Raw genomic sequence first — 15,226 nt, 5'->3', positions numbered from 1 at the left:
GGTGTATGAGGAAGAGTGTGAGCAGCAGGTCAGGGAGGTTCATCCTCCCGCTCTGCTCTGCCCTGCTGTGGCCACATCTGCACAACTGGGACCAGTTCTGGGCTCCCCAGTTTAAGAAGGACAAGGAATGACTGGAGGGAGTCCAGCAGAGAGTGACAGAGATGCCGAGGGGTCTGGAGCATCTTTGTGATGAGGAGACACTGAGAGAGCTGGGGCTGTTGAGCTGGGGAAGAGAAGCTGAGAGGGATCTGATCAATGGGATCAATATCTCAGGGTGGGTGTCAGAGGATGGACCAGACTCTGTTCAGTGGTGCCCAACGCCAGGGTGAGGGGCAACGGGCACAGACTGAAACACAGGAGGCTCCATGTGAACATGAGCAGAAACTTGTTTGCTGGGAGGTGCCAGAGCCTGGCCCAGGCTGCCCAGAGCGGGTGTGGAGTCTCCTGCTCTGAGACATTCCAACCCCCTGGAGCCACCTGTGTGATCTGCTCTGTGACCCTGCGGGAGCAGGGGTTGGACCGGGGGATCTGCAGAGATCCTGCAACCCAACCAGGCTGGGGTGCTGTGAGGAGCGTCCAGCCCGACGGGAACTGGACTGACCAGCAGCTCTTCCCCTGTCAGCCGTGCAGACGCATTCCCTGCCCCAGGCCTCCCCGGGATGAGCACTGTTACAGTTTGAAATCTGATTTCTCCCTGTTTTCAATCAAAGTAGGCATCTCTAAGTTTTCTTCCAGATATTACATAGCAATTCTAACTAAACTTCTCAATTCCTGGTGTAACAAGCTGATGATGTGTGGTTAACCTCAAGGGCAGGCGTGCTGCAACTGCTTTTGCAGTTTTAATCAGTTATCATGAAGTCAGCGATAGACTGAAGGAAACATTCTCCTGCTGTTCCCAAAAAGACAGAACAAGGGGGCAAGGAGCAGAACTGGCTTGGCAAATAGAGGTGCAAACAAATCCAACTTCATTTCTAAAGCATTTCTCTGCAAATAGTGCAGGAATCTCTTGTAGTCTCGGCTTTAACACCTATTTCTTTGTTTGGAGCTTTGAGAGCTTTACTTCTGCTTCAGCCGAAAGCTGGTTGGGTTTAGATTTGAGAGGGGTGGGAGGGAAAAGCTAAACTACAATTCTGGACTGTTCTCAGCTTTTATTTCCTTCCAGTTTTTCTTGTAGTTCCCTGTATACAAATCAGCCGTGGCCTGTGTCTCCAGAACAACTAGAAGTGCAGCCTGAGCAAGCATTGTCGACTTACTTGGGAGAGAGAGGGACAGGGGGATTTTGCAGCGCTGATATAAACTGTGGACTGAGGAGGGGATTTGCAGCGGTAAGGAGCTGGTGCCATCAGCTGCATCCGCTAATCCTCTGTTTTGGCGAACGGTGGAGGAAGAGGATGCTCTGGGTTGGTGCCGCCTTTGGAGCTCGTTGGGTGTTGCTGGGTGGGGGGTCGAGGGCTGTGGCGCCGCCTCTGCTGGAAGGCTCTTGGAAAACTGAGCGTACTAAAGGGATTTGCACGGTGAAATAGCGGCGTTGAAAAATATAAATAGGCAAGTTAGGTTCCAGATGGAATATCTGTTGGCAGAATCGCGCTGCCCGGTGTCGAGCGGGGCCGCTGGGTTGTTCCAGCTCCGGTTTGTCTCCAAGCGGAGCATTATTATTATTTGTATAACAGCGTAAATGGTGCTTTATAAACCGAGGAGAACGCAAGTTCTTCTTGGCATGGGATTCCCAGTGCTGAAATAATATTTTGCATCCTTGTGACTCATGCCCTTTGACGGCCTGCCCACTTCAACGTTGTGTGGGCGCTTCTGTGTTGATCTGCTGCATGCATTACTGCTACACTCGTTCCTTTTTTTGATGTATTACCCAGAGCTGGAAAATCCATTTATTCTGAATAAAATGAAACCACCTGGCAAGTGGCTGCATAGGATGGGGGAGCCCTCGAGGTTTGGCATTGCTGACCATGCCGCCTCTCTTCAAAGGGGAGCTCTGAAGAGATTGGGCTCATAAACAGCAATATTATTGCGTTGTTGCTGCTGTTATTAATATTTCACTAGAGGACACGGGTGCAAAGAGCAATGAGGTGCATCGGGCCCAGTCAACGTGGGTTTATGAAAAGCAGGTCCTGTTTGACCAACCTGATCTCCTTCTACAACAAGGTGACCCAACCAGTAGATGAGGGAAAGGCTGTGGGTGTTGTGTATTTAGACTTCAGTAAAGCCTTTGACACCGTATCCCACAGCATCTCCTGGAGAAGCTGCAGCTCATGGCATGGACGGTGTATCTGTGATGAGTAAAGAACAGGCTGGAGGGACAGGCCAAAGAGCTGTGGTGAACGCAGCCAAATCCAGTTGGTGGCCGGTCATGCGTGGTGTCCCCAGGGCTCAGTATTGGGGCCAGTTCTGTTTAATCTCTTTATCAGTGATCTGGATGGGGGATCGAGTGCACCCTCAGTGAGTTCAGAGGTGACACCAAGTCGGTCGCAGTGCTGATCTGCTGGAGGGCAGGAGGCTCTACAGAGGGATCTGGATCGATGGGCTGAGGCCAGTTGTCTGAGGTTCAACAAGGCCAAGTGCGAGTCCTGCACTTGGGTCACAACAACCCCATGGTTGCTGCAGGCTGGGGAAGAGCGGCTGGAAAGTGCCTGGAGGAAAAAGACCTGGGGGTGTCAAACATGAGCAGCGTGTGCCCAGGTGGCCAAGAGGCCACCAGCATCCTGGCTGGTACCAGGAACAGTGTGGCCAGCAGGACTGGAGAAGCGATTGTGCCACTGTGCTGGGCACTGGGGAGGCCAGACCTTGAATCCTGGGGTCATTTTGGGTCCCTCATCATAAGAAGGACATTGAGGGACTAGAGAGAGTGAAGAGAAGGGAACGGAGCTGGTGAGGGGCTGGAGCACAAGTGTGATGGAGCAGCTGAGGGACCTGGGGGTTCAGCTGGAGAACAGGAGCTGAGGGGAGACCTTCTGATCTCTGAACTGCCTGAAAGGAGCTTGGAGCCAGGGGGGTCGGGCTCTGCTCCCCAGGAACAAGCGCCAGGAGCAGAGGAAACGGCCTCAAGTTGCACCAGGGGAGGTTGAGGTTGGATCTGGGAACAATTTCTTCCCCAAAGGGCTGTGGGGCATTGGAACAGGCTGCCCAGGGCAGTGCTGGAGTCACCATCCCTGGAGGGCTGGACAGACGGACATGAGGTTCTCAGGACATGGGGCAGTGCCAGAGTTGGCTTATGGTTGGACTCGATGATCCTGAGGGTCTCTTCCAACCAAAACGATTCTATGGTTCTATGAGAGCCCGTGTGGCTCTGGTGTATTCAGGGGAGCTGGGCCGGGGTGTTTTTGCGCGTGATGCGATGGGTTTTTTTCCCCAGTTCTCCAGTTATTATTTCACGGGTATGATAACTGCTGCTCTTCACCCCGGCTCATGGTTTCAATAAATCTTTCACATCTTACTATTGCATCTCTTTTCCTTCAGAAGGAGTGTGATAACACCCAGAGGGAGGTGGGCACAGCGTCTGTGTAGTTGCTTTGTGGAGTGAATTGTGCTGCTATTCACCCCCAAAATCTGGTGCCTTTTGAGTACTCAGAGAAGCAGCAGGTGTTTCTCATGTCCCAGCTGTTTTTCAGTCATTTCCTTATAAAACTTATTAAAATGGCTGATTTTAGTCAGACATACCCTCTGCAAAGAATTTTCTCTGAGTGTTGCAACTCGTTTTTCCAGATGTTGGTCATTAGAGTGCAGCAGACTTGCCTTTCGTATGATCTTGTGGCAGATAAGGAGCCTCAGAAGATGTGAGATAACTGTTTGTTTTGGCAGTGGGGCGGTACCGCGGGGCCTGGGCTTTCCCGAGCGCAGCAGGAACAAGACCCTCCTTTAGCCTTCTCATTGTCATCCTCATCATTTTCCCCATGTGTGAACTTGAACCTCTTGCTTCTTTTTGAATATTGAGTAACATGTTATATATCAGGCAACACTTTTCTAAAATAAAGTTTGAAAAACAAAGGGGTGAACAACGTGGTAGGAACCTCGAAATCTGGGGTGACGGGGCCCCGCTGTGTCGCAGCTCTGCTGTGTTCACACCAAGCCCATCTCCAGGGCTTTCTTTCAAATTGGGGGTTGTATCCTCTCTTGGAACCACAGGGTACGCACCACGCGGGTCCATCCGTGCCGGTGCTGTGGACACGGTGATGAAGCGCAGAGCTTGATGGAATATACTGAAAGTTTTGCAGAGGAGGGACACGTGTGGATGCAGGTTTGGGGAAGACAAGAGTATCTTGATCACAAAGGCTCACTGCAATGTTTTTTACCAGCAGGGAATAGAAGTCAGATCCTGGTGATGTGTCTGTTGTGGGGGGGGAAAAGAATAAATCCCATTCTGTGGAAGGCTGTGTCTTCATCTGTGCTTGGAAAACAAACTCATGTGCCATCAACCCATAGTCTAAATAATCAAGACTTCGGAGAACCTCTAGAATATGCCTTAAAAGTGGCTTGGTGGCGAGAAGTTTTGGTAATTGGTGGCCAGGAGCCTGTAAGCGGAGGCTCGTGTAACCGTGTTGTTGCAGTAGCTGAGAGGCCGCCAAGCGCCGTCCCTGGTAGCGACCGATCATGGACAAACGTGGCGCAACCAGGGTCCAAATAGGCCGTGTCCTGGAGGCGTCTGACCTCCTGCTGGGTGTGCGTGGTTAAACTGGGAGGATCTTACACACATTCTCAATCCAGCCCTCGGGACGGGGCAGGTGAGCTCTGGGTGCTGCTGCGCTCTCGGTCTGCGTGTTGTGCTGTTGGAGGTGTGCGAGGAGGTTGTTCCTACTGTGAATGCACCTCATAATTCCCCGTGATCGCGATTGCTTGGCCTCAGCCTTTCCTCTTGTCGTCTTCCTCATCTTGTCTGCAGCTTTTCTCTTCGTGGCTTTGATCGAGGTTCGTCTGCCCTGCTGTGGTTTCCCTGTCTGGGAGAAATAACCAATCGAACTGCAGAGTCTGAATATGCAGAACAGAGCTGGGGGACGCTGTGAAGCTTTAATAGAAAATTCACAAGTTCACAGGATATTGTCTCTTGATTTTTCTTTTATTTTTTCCCCCTTTAGGGTCTATTTTGCTGTAACCCCGGGGCAGGTCCGTCCCACAACAGCTCCGTCTGAACAGCCGGTTAATGCTGCAGGTTTTACAGCAGCTCCTTTAACTGCAAGGCAGGAAGCCGAGGAGCTGCCTGGGCAGTGAAATACCTTCCTGTGCGATACCTACCAAACTTCAAAACGCTTCAAAAGCCGGTTTGTGGCATCAGGTTTTATTTTGAGTGCCGGGTGTGTGGTATAAAGTGCTGTGTCGCTTTTCTGGCTGCACAGGGCTCGCTGCGCCCCGGTTTGTAGGACCGTTCAGGTGACACCGGGCACAGGGCTCGTGAGGTTTCAGCCCAAGGGCAATGCGGGAGGTCTCACCCAGTTCCCTCCTCTGCCCACAGACACGTCTTGTGAAGCTTTAGAGCTGCCTCCAGCTGATGGATCACACGTGGGCAGAGCTGTTTACTGGTTTTCGGGTACTTTTCAGGTGTAACTTTTAAGACTTAAAACAGCCGATGCACAAAATCATGACCTTTTTTTAAAGAACAAAGTAATGCCGCTGTCTTCAACCCTCAGCAGAGAGAGTGCATTTAAAACAAAACTGAACAACGAAGCCCTGCAGCAGTTTGGGACCAGAGCTTGGGGTTTGACTTTGGATTAAACCATTTCTGTGACCTTTTAACAGTAGCGGGGGCACTTCAGGCCACTCGTGTGGATCTTTAAAGGGCGGCATCTCGGGGTGCGTCACGACTGGGGGTGCGAGGGCCCGGAGGCCGGAGCTTGGATGTGGTGGAGGAAGCGACTTTTTGGATGTGTCTCCCTCAAGAAGTTTCTGTTTAGATTCGGGAAATCCAGTTTTTGTGGTGCAAAGGAAAGTATTGACGTTTGGAAATGCCCTTTAGTAGCTAAAAACCTTCCGTTTGCTGGTGACGTTCGCAGGCTCGTATGATTAGAAAATGCAGCGTCTGCATACCCAGATTAGCTCAAATAGATCTGGCCGGGTGGCCTTGCTCCTGGGTTAACGTTGGCTTGGGTGATCTGCACACAGTTACTAGCAACATTAAAAATAAAGAAGGTATTTATGTACAGATGGGTTGGTTATGTTGGCTAAACCTCTTTGTTATCTCTTGGTGGCACCGCAGGGTGGTGCCAGGTCTGGGTTACGGCAATCGGGGCAGCGGGAGGAACAGACTGAGCTGGCAGCCCTGCCAGGAGGTGGTTTTGTTGGTGGAATTGTTCCAGGAGAGCTAATCTGTTCAGAAGCTGGTGAATACGAGCTGCACCCCGCGAAGGTGGAGCTGCTTCTAGTTCCAGTTTGCTCTGGATCCCGTCAAAGCCTCAGAGGGTTTACAGCGGCTGATATTCATCGGTAGAGAGGCCAGAGGGCCACAACCTGCACCTCATAATTCCCTGTGATCACGATCGCTTGGCCTCACTTTCCTCTTGTCGTCCGCCTCGTCTTGACTGCAGCTTTTCTTTGTGGCTTTGATCGAGGTTCGTCTGCCCTGCTGTGGTTTCCTCATCTGGGAGAAATAACCGATCGAGCAGCGGGGTCTGGATATGCAGAACAGAGCTGGGGGACCCGTTAGCTCCTTGTCTTCTGTTTTCAAACCCGTGTTGGATGGTATAAACTGGGCCACATATCTCTGAAGACTGACAAGGGGGATGTTTAGGGGGGCTTAAGGTGTGTGGTTTGCAGATGCTGCACCGGGAGCAGCGCGGAAGCACCAACCGCTCCTCGAGGAACCGGCTCATCGGGTGTCACGTTCGGGTTTCGGAGTCCTGGTGCACAACTTGCTCTTCTGCGCCAACTTTCCACAAGCAGCGTTTGTTTTTCTTCAGTTTGTGTAACTTCTGCAAACTCAGCCCTTTAAATCCTGCATCTGCTCAGAAGCTGAGAGTACAAAATGTTGCTGAGAAGAGACAAGTGACTTTTCTGCTGTATTTGCTCATGCTAACTGCAGCAGTAGAGGGGACATTGATAATAAACCTAATGTCTCAGAGGTTCTTTTTCAACGAGAACGAATCGTCTCAGAAATTAACAGCTGCCTAGAAGAAAAAAAATAAGGCGTAGTTAAAACCAGCTGTTTGGGTCTTGATTCCGACTGTGAGTTTTTGGTTGTTTTGCTGGAATATCGGGCTGGGTTCGATGAGGAGGCTGCGCTGATGAGCCGGGTCTTTGGGGAAGGGACCGGCTTGGCTGGACATTGCGGTTCATGTTCAACTGGAGCTGGAACCGGAGTGGCCGCAGATGTTCTCTTTGGACTTCAGTTACTTCCTCACTAACCATATCCCTGAGAATCTTGCTGCTTTTCCTTTGTGTTTGCTGAATGGTGTGAGGCAGATATGAAAGCAGCGACTTCAGGTTCCACCCTGGGATAGACCCCGGCGAGGAAACACCGAATCACTTGTACCAAAAACGGGCACGTTTGCTGACGATTCCCCATCGTGGCGCTGCCTGGAGCTGCGAGACGTGCAGCACAAAGAGCCCCAGTCTCAATCCTCCCAGGACGCAGCGAGTGAGCGCAGTTTGATTCCAACACGCAAAATGGACCTTTTTCCTCTGGACTGTAAAAATAAACAACATTTTGGCTGAACAAGTGGAACTGACCTTTTTATTAAAAGCACACATCTCAGCGAGAGGCTTTTAAAATTGAAAGAGCTCCTTAACTTGCAAACCAGCTGACTGAAGTCATTCCAATGGCGTTTATCATCTGACTTTTTGCTCCTTAAAACTGGCGAGCTTGTGGGCTTGATAAAAGGGAGAATGATGAGAAAAGCGGCTCTAACCCTTTGCACAGCTGAGAGAAAAGCTGAGTCAAGGCACTTGTTAAGTTCATTTTTAAGCTGATGGAAAGACTCCCATTTGTTTTGGTGGGGACCGACCTGCCCAGAAGCTCAAGCCCATTCCTGTTCAGACGCTGAGGGCTACAGATCCTTATCAGGAGCAGCTTTAATCATAAAGAGATCCGGACAGGTGAAGCCCTGATTAATTGTTGCTTAATTTCCAAGATGCGAAAGAACACTTGTGCTTCCCCAAATCAAATGTTTTCAGGGCTTCAGTCATGTTCTCCTCCTGGCCTTTTGTTTTCTTCCTCCATAATCTGGCCAAACCTCCAACCAGGAACAAGCCCTTATTTCCTTTAGCTATTTCAGTTTGATTTAGGCTTAGCCGAACCTGCCGAAACTGCAGTTTCGTGAGGGTGTTTGACTCCTGTTGCGCACAGAGATCTCAATACGCACCAAGCGTGTCTTTGGGTGGGATGGCAAAGGTTGGTTCACCTGCTTCTGCCTCCAGGAGATGGAGATTGGAGGTTTACCCCCCACATCCCGTAAATTAAACAAACATGTTTCTTCTTTGGTAAATTTTGGGGTTATTTTTGAGGCTTTGTTGTTGTGATTTGGCTCCTGTCCCACCCCCCTAACCTTTTCTCCTGTTCGTTGCTTTAATTAGAATTTCTTTTATGGGTTTGTTTCTCTCTCTCAATCCAGGATGGGCCGCGGTTCCAGGCGCGCAGGGACGGCCGCGTACGTCCCACAGTCGTGTTTGCGGACACAGGGTTTGCTCTTTACCAGCTTTACGGTGTCGTTGGCTCCTGTTCAGCTTCTGACTCATTGCAACCCCAGCTCGTTATTTCTGCGCAGCCGCCTCTCAGGGACTAAGCTAAAGGAGATTGCTGAAAACAGGATATTTGGAGTTTGCAAAGCTTGTCTGTTGTGGGATGGAGAGAAGCCCGGGCAGGGAGGAACGCGCCTCATCCAGCTCCTGCTTGGTCACGTTGGGCTTTAGCTCTTTATCTTGTCCCCGATTCTTGGTTTGCTGCTCGTTCCTCGTGCTCTCCTTGCTGGGTGGATTACAGAGGTGTGGCACGGTCCATTCGGTGATGGACTCGTGATGGGTCTTTTAACCTTGATCTCAGAGCGCAAAATTAATGTGACCAAAATGCTGAGGGGTTATAATTCAGTCAAGCAGTGTTACTATATTAATTTGCCCATAAAGCGGCATGCGATAGAGAGAAAAAGAAAGAGAAAAGGGAAAAGAAACAGGAAAAAGTAAAGGTAAAGATGAGAAATGAGGTTGTGTTTATCACCAGTTGAGCTTCAGAGGTCCCTCTGGTCTCCGGTCCCATGGAGTCCGACTGGTCCTCCGTCGTGGTTCGGGATCCTCTGGTGGGATGATCTTCCACGGTGTCAATTCTGGTCTCATCTTTTATGCTTCTTCACCCGCCTCGCTCCCATTGTTTCGGGCCAGTCTCCGCCTAGACTTCGCAACCCAGGCTGGGACTGCGCAGGCTCGAAAGATCCACGCTTTCTTTTGCCAACGCTTATGTGTCCAGCATTCAGGGGTCTTTCTCTGGTCCACTGGGTGGCCTCAGGACCCTTGGCGAGCTGCTGGGCGTGCTCCTTTTCATTGGCCATTGTTTGGGGGAGCAGGTGAGGGACATGTGTAACTGAGGCTACAGGTGAGAACACATCTTCTGGATGGCAGCGATTGTCCCTGGGTCGAAGAGACCCTCGTGACAACAGCCTTCAGGAGGCTGGGGCTGGTTTGGCTGAAGCAGCGGGCAAAGTCCACACAGCAGCCATTGTGAGCAGCAGCCCCCTGTGTAGGAGAAAACAGTGCGACACGATGCTTCTCCTCGGACCTCTTTCCAAGTCATGGTCCACGCGTTCTTTCTGTCAGGGCCTCAGTTCTCCAAGTTCTTGATGGCAATGGTCAGGCAAATACTGCTCCATCTTCGGACCGACTCTCACAAGGTGCCAAAACGCGACGCTGTGCTTTGCTGTTTGCGCCAAAACGCGACGCTGTGCTTTGCTGTTTGCACGTGGCTGTTGGAAAAATCCCGATTGGTTTGAACAGTCAGAAGGGAAAGGAGGAAAATGGTCCTGCTGCCTTTTCCGTGCGGCTCTGTGAGGATGTTCAATCCTTTCGGGTGGTTAAAACCCGTATGTACCACATGGGATGTGTGTGCGTTTCTGAAAATAAATTAGAAATGGAAAATAAGAGATGGGCTGGGGGCAGTTTTTGAGGCTTTAAAGGGCTCGGAAAGCACTTGGGCACAGCGGAGAGAAGGGCCGCCCTGAGCTGAGCGGTTCAAGCTCAGTTTAAGTGGTTTAAGCGCCGTGTCCAGGTGAAACTTGGCAACTTTGGCAGCGGGTGTGAACAGGAGTTCTCAGGACGGCTGTAGCTGGGCTGACGCGGGTCCCTGCGGTCGCCTTCCCCATCTCTGTCAGCACGTTCACCTGAAACGCTTCATCAGGTTAAAGGGTGCGGACCAGGAATTCTCTCTGGGAAAGGCAAATCTGCAGTTCTGACGCTAAATTATGTAAGTAGGACACTCGGAGCCTTAATTTTATGGCAAAGCAGCCTCACGAAGCCAAGTAAAGGGGACAGAAGACGAGCAAACCTCGTGGCTGTTGGGGCCCCGTGGGGCTGGAGGAGGGTGGCGAGGGGGACCCTGCCTGGGGGTTTGGGGGCCAGGGGGTTCGGGGACTGGGCTCTCACCGGTGCTGTTCCCGCAGGTCTCCGTGCCGCCGGTGCCGGTCCCTGGGGCGGAGGGACTCGGAGCTGCCATGACGACGGGCGACTGCTGCCACCTCCCCGGCTCCCTGTGCGACTGCCCGGGCAGCGCCGCCCTCTCCAAGTCGGTGGAGGACTCGGACATGGGCCGCCCGCAGTACGTCACGCAGGTCACCGCCAAGGACGGCCGGCTCCTCTCCACCGTCATCAAGGCGCTGGGCGCCCAGAGGTGAGGCTGCTGCAGGGAAGGGGCTCGGAATGACTGTATTTGGGTTTTGTCCCCTCATTTTGGTGGCTCTAGGGGCAAAGGGAGACATAAAAACCTTGTTTGTGAATGAGTTTGCCAGGGTGCCAATATTGAGTGAGAATCACAGAACATCATGGACTGAAAGGAACCTGGAAAGCTCATGCAGTGCAATCCCCCCATGGAGCAGGAACACCCAGATGAGGTTACACAGGAAGGTGTCCAGGCGGGTTGGAATGTCTGCACAGAAGGAGACTCCACAACCCCCTGGGCAGCCTGGGCCAGGCTCTGCCACCCTCACCCCAAACAAGTTTCTTCTCATATTTAAGTGGAACCTCCTGTGTTCCAGTTTGCACCCATTGCCCCTTGTCTTGTCACTGATTGTCACCGAGAAGAGCCTGGCTCCATCCTCCTGACACTCCCCCTTTCCATATTGATCCCCAGGAATGAGTCCCCCCTCAGTGTCCTCTTGTCCAGCTCCAGAGCCCCAGCTCCCTCAGCCTTTCCTCACACGGGAGATCCTTCACTCCCTCCAGCATCTTGGTGGCTGCGCTGGACTCTCTGCAGCAGTTCCCTGTCCTGCTGGAACTGAGGGGCCACAACTGGACACAATATTGCAGGTGTGGTCTCCCCAGGGCAGAGCAGAGGGGCAGGAGAACCTCTCTGACCTACTGACCACCCCCTTCTAACCCACCCCAGGTACCATTGGCTTCCTGGCCACAAGGGCCCAGTGCTGGCTCATGGTCACCCTGCTGTCCCCAGGACCCCCAGGTCCCTTTCCCCTACGCTGCTCTCTAATAGGTCATTCCCCAACTTACACTGGAACCTGGGGTTGTTCTGCCCAGATTCAAGACTCTACACTTGCCCTTGTTCTATTTCATTACATTTTCCCTGCCCAGCTCTCCAGCCTGTCCAGGTCTCTGATGGCAGCACAGCTTCCAGTGTCACCACTCCTCCCAGCTCGGTGTCACCAGCAAACTTGTGACAGTCACTCTATTCCCTCGTCCAAGTCATTGAATCCTCGTTAGCCAGATGCTTCTCAGGCTTGTGTTGTTTTTGCGGGAGCTCACGCCACATATGCTGGTGCATTGGGACTCTTGTGTTCACCAAAACTCTTGGGCCAACGGCTGCTCCAGCGTCACCCGGCACACGCAGCTCTTGCCGTGAGCTGCCTGGTCCTTGTCGAGCAGGACATGGGACACAACTCATGGGGATGAGTTAAAGGCCAAAAGTGGAGCTCAACTCTTGCTCCAGGATGAGTGTGGAGCAAAGACATGATGTGGATTTGCAGCCCCAAGGAGAGGAGGATGTTTGTGTTGCAGGAACCGCACTGCCCTGCTATTGCTAGAGGAGACGTGTGGTGGCTTCTCTTGCTCAGACTGTTTGTGATGTGACTTCCCAACGTGCCTTTGGAGCAGTTTCCAGAGCAGAGGACACTTGGCAGCGTTGTTCAGTCACATTTTGTGTTCACTCCTGTCTGAACAGCTGTTATTTTTTATTTTATTTCAATTAATTTGGCCAAACGCTGATGAGGTGTGAAACCGATGGCTGCAAATGTGGGGGAGGAAAGCTGGATGAGAACTGAGGCAAACGTAACTGCTCCATCCAGCAGACCTGGAGCAGACCCATAAAAATGCGAGGGGAACTGAGTTTGTCTGACAACAGACAGTCCGGGTGAGACGTTGCACAACCCATTAAAACTTGCAGAGGTTTAAAAATCAGCTGGGGAAACTGCCTGGGATTCCAGGTTAACAAAACCCAAGAGGATTCATCTTGGTGGGACACCAGTTTGTTCACTGGTGGGTTTCGGTCCCTTCCTGGTCACCAGCACTTGGCAAAGCGAAGGTGGGAGCAGCGTGACTGGACTGGAAATTAGTGATATGGTCTCTGCAGCATGGAAAACTGTGTCTGAGGGTGGATGGTGCGGGAGTGCGAGCAGGCGCCTCCCCCTCCCAGAGGAAGGAAGGAAAATGGGAGTGCGATAAGAATAGCTTTTCTTGCACTGTCAGCAAATTTTTCCCCCTCTGGATTGTTTATTGGTAGCCGGGGTTATATTAATGCGCTGGAAATACAAAACTTCTCAAACAGGAAGAGAACGGGTGAAATATCTTACAGATGCTTTTCTTAGGAAATAACGTGTGAGAGCGCTGGGGGTTCGGGGTATTTTTGTCTGTCACTGAAGCTGTGTGAGCGGACTGGAATTGTGCTGTTGTGATACAGCTTTGGGGCAACAGGGTTACAGAACCATCAGACAGTCCAGCCTGGAAGCGGGGTGTGGAGGACACCTGGTCCAGCACCAGTCGGAGCAGGGCCAAGGTCAAGGCCGGATCAGGCTGCTCGGTTTTCGGTATCTGTGAGGATGTTCCAGCACCGCTGCAGGCTCCTGGTGCAGGGATGAGCCTGGCTGAAGAAATCCCCGCAATTAAAGGCACATGGAAATGAGAGAACGAGGCTCAGGGCTTCAACAGGGGTGTTTGGCAGGAGGTGCTGTGGGTGCACGTTGCTTCACATCCCAAGTGGACTTTTTACTCCTATTTAAGGCTGAAACCTGCTAAAGACTGAGAGTGGAAGAGGTCTGTGGTGCACCAGGACAGGGGTCTTGCTGGGGCTCTAGCACCCGCTGTGCACTCTCCTGCTGCCTCTTCTCTTCCCTTTATGTCCCACCAATGTTTTTCCCAATTCCCTCCATTTCCTTGTGCTGTTTCCACATTCTGCTCTTGCTTTCTGTTTCCTCTGGCTGTGCAAACTAACAGAAGTAGCGCTGCTGCGTCTGAACGTTGCACATTGCTTGTTCTGACTGTTGTGTTGCAATCCCAGCAATTTATTTTGCACTCAGGTGTGTTTTGTTTGGTTTTTTTCAAGTCCGAATAGCAGTGGAGTGTGGGCGCGGGGATCAGCGTGGCCTTTGTACTGTCAGCAGTATGTGGAGGAAGGTGATAGCTGGTGCAGCTCACCGGCATTTCAAGAAAGGATGCAATGTGGTCTTTGAAATAAAGATGTTGCTTTCTTACCCTCTGCTGCACCCCCAAGTGTGTGCAACCGTGGATGTAAGAGAATGGTGGTTGTGTGAAAGAAATGGCTGGTTGGAGGTTCTCCTGCCCCTCTGCTCTGCCCTGGGGAGACCACACCTGGAATCTTGTGTCCAGTTGTGGCCCCTCAGTTCCAGCAGGACAGGGAACTGCTGGAGAGAGTCCAGCGCAGCCACCAAGATGCTGGAGGGAGTGGAGCATCTCCCGTGTGAGGAAAGGCTGAGGGAGCTGGGGCTCTGGAGCTGGACAAGAGGAGACTGAGGGGGGACTCATTCCTGGGGATCAATATGGAAAGGGGGAGTGTCAGGAGGATGGAGCCAGGCTCTTCTGGTGACAACCAGTGACAGGACAAGGGGCAATGGGTGCAAACTGGAACACAGGAGGTTCCACTTAAATGTGAGAAGAAACTTGTTTGGGGTGAGGGTGGCAGAGCCTGGCCCAGGCTGCCCAGGGGGTTGTGGAGTCTCCTTCTGTGCAGACATTCCAACCCGCCTGGACACCTTCCTGTGTAACCTCATCTGGGTGTTCCTGCTCCATGGGGGGATTGCACTGGATGAGCTTTCCAGGGCCCTTCAGCCCCTGACACTCTGTGGTTCTGTGAAGGTGGGAAAGAATTGAGATGCTAGCAAGGGGCATTTTATTCCTAAGTGATCTTGATAAGCAGCAAACACCGCAGAGATGTGCTGAATTGCTGAGCATAATTAACATCTGAGGTTTTCCAGGGAGCCCAAGACGTCCCTGTTGTGGAGCTGGCAGATGTGGCACAGCCCTTCTAGGAAACCTGTGCCTTGGATGCCACCTGGGATGCTCCTGGACCTCAGATGGCACTAGACACTTGAGTTTAGGGAACTGAACATCACTGGAAATGGCTGCAAGTTAAAATAATGATTGCAGTTCAGCGTGCAGTGATGCAGGTGAAGAACAACAGTCTGGGATTTACAAACATGTTGGAGAAGAGAGGTCTTTAGGCATGTGGCAGCGATGAAGAAGAGTCTCTGCAGACATGCCTGGTGTGCACACACCTCGACAAGTGTAGTGCTGGTCCCTGCGGACCCAAAAGGATGTTTTAGAAATGCGAGAGGTAGAGGGAGGGATAGGGAAGGGGATCAGAAAGGTGGGTGTGATTCTGCCAAAGGCGGGACTGAATAGGCCAGGACTAAAGGTGACTGAGCAGGCTATGGGGGGGTCTATAAATCTGGGGGGTGTGGAAACATTGTCCTTTAAGAGACAAGAATTAGGGAACGGCACACAAAACATCAAATGAGAGGTTTGAAGTGAAAAGGATTTGGTTCTTTGTGCAGCCAGCAGGATTCGTTGCTACAGGAGGGCGCCAGGTGTTCTGAGCTTACATAGGTGCAAAAAATATTAGTCCATGATG

The 15,226-nt window shown here is 51.8% G+C and overlaps 1 protein-coding gene across 8 annotated transcripts in view; it reads left to right on the top strand.

Moving 5' to 3' along the window:
• MARCHF2 (membrane associated ring-CH-type finger 2) overlaps positions 1–15,226 on the top strand; it is a 43,365-nt gene that overhangs the window by 4,432 nt on the left and 23,707 nt on the right. For 6 of the 8 annotated variants that reach the window (XR_010468259.1, XR_010468258.1, XR_010468261.1 and 3 more), the window contains exon 2: positions 10,578–10,804. Coding sequence is in view for 3 of the 8 variants with exons in the window: in XM_065042359.1 (XP_064898431.1) it covers positions 10,629–10,804 (176 nt within the window). In the remaining 5 variants the exon portion in view is untranslated. Of the gene's footprint in view, positions 1–3,087; positions 5,265–10,577; positions 10,805–15,226 lie in introns of those variants that run through there. The other 2 variants (XM_065042360.1, XM_021280644.2) reach the window with 2 other exon arrangements.

The sequence above is a fragment of the Columba livia genome, chromosome 27, assembly GCF_036013475.1.
Source record: "Columba livia isolate bColLiv1 breed racing homer chromosome 27, bColLiv1.pat.W.v2, whole genome shotgun sequence".
Lineage (NCBI taxonomy): Eukaryota > Metazoa > Chordata > Aves > Columbiformes > Columbidae > Columba > Columba livia.
The sequence above is the reverse complement of the archived record's forward strand: the minus strand, read 5'-3'. Positions and strand labels throughout refer to the sequence as shown.